Genomic DNA, 3,354 nt, shown 5'->3' with positions numbered 1-3,354 from the left:
TTTTTTTTTTTTTTTTTTTTTTTTTTTTTTTTTTTTTTTTTTTTTTTTTTTTTTATGCTACAACTCTTTGTGATTGGTATGTTAATGTTGTTACTACTTTTTTTGTGTGATTAGCAGAAATTTGTTTGGAGGAATTGTAATTTGTTTTATTTGTATGATTTAGCTTTGTGGATTAATTATAACTTCTTTTTATATGCATGAACCGTTCAAAAACGCCATAACAAAAAAAAAAAAAAAAAAAAAAAAAAGCTCTTAAAACCGTTTAGAAACACAAGCATGTACCACCACAGACTAGCTTACCAGTTTTGGAAAGCCTCGCCCTGAACCATATGTCATTCTCTCTACCTCTAACAAGCAAACAGTCGAGCTCAAACCAAAACCTCATTTTATCGCGATAAACATGTCCACCCACCACCCACCACCCCCTTGGGAATTGGGATGCCCAGTTTTTGTCTTTGGGTAGTAAACTTCTCCATAATTCTCGGTAACATAGTGCTTGCTGCTGCAGCCTCCAAACACAGATCTTACCGTAGATAACATTAACATCTGCGTCTTTTCGAAAAAAACACCCATCTTGGGGAGCTCTCCTGCTTCTTCTCTTTTCCTTTGCGTATCCGCCTAAATAAATCTCTGAACCAACTGAGACAACATTTGAGGAACTGGGATGTTGGTGAGGAAAGTTAAGTAATGAAGGGATTGGTATCAGTTTCGGTTTGCAAGCTAGGGAATGTTCGAACCAGGCAGGTTTAAGCAAACATAGAGACACTTCTCCCTTTTTCCTATGAAGGATCGTGCGGCCTCGAGGTCAGGGAATGCAAGGACTGATCGAAAAGTCTTGGAGACCAGAGATAGAGTTGGACAATGGGTTCTTGAGATACGAACCAGCGAGTATAGAACGACGTCACTGTGTTTTAGATTCAGAATCCTAGGCTCCTAGCCAATACAGATACTCGAGTGTTTGATTTGTTCTATTACTTGTGTTTCTTCAGTTTTTAACACTTACATACACTTGACCTTTGTGTCAAATCAGTCTGTGGTACATCAGTAGAAAGAAAGAAAAAATCACATGTTTAAACTTGTGAAAGAGAAGCGGAAGTATATATAGACAACGAACCAAAATGATATGCTAGTTATATATACCCACACTCAATGGTTGTTAGTTTATTGACTCACCAAAAAACACGCTTTACTCTTTCAAACTCACTCATCTCACATTCATCAATCTCCACAACTGTACAGCTGAAGAATACCACTCACACTGAACACTCTTTCAACTCTATTAGTTTACCAAAATCAGCATGGTCACGAATTAGAGCCGAGGAACATCCTCATTCCTCGAGGAGTCAACTGCTTCTTCAAAGCAGTGAGCACCGACGATGTAGCTTTTGGTTAGTACGGTGTTACCTTTTTACCTGTTTAGCAACCTGGTAGAGAGCTCGCAGACGAAAAGTGAGCAAAACCCCTGCGTGAGTCGTTTTGAAGAAATGAATGCTCGCGCTGGCTTGTTAACGACCCAACAACCCAGCTCCTTGATGCATTTCCTGGGCTAAGTATGTGTGTATATCTCGAGTGGAGGGAACGAGGCAAAGAACCCTGGCGGGGTGAGTTGTAAGATCTTCTGAGATCTGCTGAACTTCGGCTGACTGGTATATGCGGGGAACGCCAGTACGACCCATTTTGGAAGCTTGTGTGGGAGCGAGAGTGAGAGAGATACATAGGCACTGTGTGTGGCTGCATTGAGGTAGATGGTGAAGAAGATTCTACTCTGATAGATATTGGCAGCTCATAAGACGACTGTAACGGGGTTGTGGAGGATGATGATAAGAGAAACGATGAGGTTGGAGTCACACTAGGAGAAAGCAAAGGTGTGTGCTCTGACGCAGGCATATCGATGCTGTTGCTTCTTGCATCACGTTTACAAACCGGACAAAAGGATCTCCTTTGGCCAAGCCACAAGTCTACACATCCAACATGAAACTCTGCCCAAGACAACAACCACCATTCAGTAAAAGATTACGCATGAATTCTTTATACTTCAAAGTGAGTCTCAAAACACTTACTGTGATTGCAAGGCAGGACCCTTAACTTGTCACCTATGCGATAATCCTCAATGCATATAGCACAAGAAACAGAAGTAGATGCTTCATCGCAAACACCGTTAAATATTGTAATAGGCATACGTCTTAGCAAGTTTTTAGCCATACGAGGAAAGTCACTGCCACTAAGAGACATTATACGCCGCCGCCTAACTCGATGTCTACGGACGAAGAAGCAAGTAGCGAGCACAGCAGACATAGCGAGGAGAGATATGAAAGAGATAGCCATGATTGACCACGCTGAAGTCTCAAAGCTTGGCATAAGCCACACTTCAAAATCAGTACGACCAGCATACTTTTTAAGTACTTCCCCGGTTGCTTTGGAGACAAAGGTACCATAGATAAGTACACCAGCGGGGTTTCCTGCCACTACAATTAGGTTCACAAGATCATTAGTCAAATCAAAAACAAGAAAACAATACAAAAGCGTGAGGAGGAGAGAGATGTGATTACTTGAGACTAAGAAACCATAATCTTCATAATCATAAACAATAGCAGCTTTATAACCAGCCTTCTGAGCATTTCTAATCTTATCTTCGAAACTACAACCACCGCGAATAATTAACACATACGGAGGACGAGGAGAAACACTTGATCCATTTACAACAACAGTCACCGTATTAACCAAATCACAACAAGCATCAAGCGGCTCTGCTACGTACAACACACCACCTTGATCCGATCTCTTAATCATCGGAGCTGGAAAAAAAAAACCCAAATTTGAAAGATTCAAAATAAAACATAACTTGAAAAAGACAACAAAGTTTCACACTTCCAATACATACGATCAAAACCCTAATCAGCTAATTCCATAAATTTCATTTTCATTACATAATCTATGACTTTTCATGTTTTTTATTACAGTGATTGAAAAAACAGGACAGAAGTGGGGGATTGAATGGAACAGTAACAAGAACTTACTGAAATTGGATTCGATATCGTCAAAGGAGAGAGATTTGTTTTTCCCGATCAACAAAATTTTCGCAGAAGCCAAGTGTGAAATCAGTAACAGAGATAAGATTGTTGCAATCGAAGCGTGGCGACTCATCCTATAAGCTTTAGACGAAATCGAAGTAAAACCCCAAAAAAAAAAACGAATCGAGAAAGAAGGAATCGGAAGAAGAAACTGAAGAAAAGTAATTAGGGTTTTAATGGATGATGATGATGAACACTTGAGCTTCTTCTTCCATAGAAGAGCGAGAGAGGGTAAGACCAAAGACTTCTCAGAATAATATCTAGAATTGTTCCGAGTATACCA

General features: G+C 40.0%; 2 protein-coding genes across 3 annotated transcripts in view; one reads left to right on the top strand and one right to left on the bottom strand.

Moving 5' to 3' along the window:
• Nucleotides 1-192, top strand: part of LOC109128426 (mitotic-spindle organizing protein 1B) — a 1,738-nt gene extending 1,546 nt beyond the window's left edge. Inside the window, exon 3 of one of the 2 annotated variants that reach the window (XM_019234700.1) lies at nucleotides 118-192. The gene's annotated coding sequence lies outside the window, so the exon portion shown is untranslated. Of the gene's footprint in view, nucleotides 1-114 lie in introns of both variants that reach the window. The other variant, XM_019234701.1, reaches the window with a different exon arrangement.
• On the bottom strand, nucleotides 948-3,354 carry LOC104721967 (receptor homology region, transmembrane domain- and RING domain-containing protein 4-like). Its single transcript, XM_010440053.2, has 4 exons — nucleotides 3,018-3,354; nucleotides 2,550-2,795; nucleotides 2,061-2,465; nucleotides 948-1,979 (listed from the first exon to the last, which is right to left on the bottom strand). The coding sequence occupies exons 1-4, from the start codon at nucleotides 3,142-3,144 to the stop codon at nucleotides 1,417-1,419; spliced, it is 1,341 nt and encodes a 446-aa protein (XP_010438355.1). The 5' UTR covers nucleotides 3,145-3,354; the 3' UTR covers nucleotides 948-1,416.

This window comes from Camelina sativa, chromosome 2 (assembly GCF_000633955.1).
Source record: "Camelina sativa cultivar DH55 chromosome 2, Cs, whole genome shotgun sequence".
NCBI classification, from domain to species: Eukaryota; Viridiplantae; Streptophyta; class Magnoliopsida; order Brassicales; family Brassicaceae; genus Camelina; species Camelina sativa.
Note: the sequence above shows the minus strand (reverse complement) of the source record. Positions and strands in the feature narration are given on the sequence as shown.

Coding starts and splice junctions, on each gene's coding strand:
- LOC104721967 (XM_010440053.2), bottom strand. CDS start 3,144: ATGAGTCGCCACGCTTCGATTGCAACAATCTTATCTCTGTTACTGATT. Junction 2,796..3,017: donor CGATATCGAATCCAATTTCA/GTAAGTTCTTGT, acceptor TTTTTTTTCCAG/CTCCGATGATTAAGAGATCG. Junction 2,466..2,549: donor TTATGGTTTCTTAGTCTCAA/GTAATCACATCT, acceptor ACCTAATTGTAG/TGGCAGGAAACCCCGCTGGT.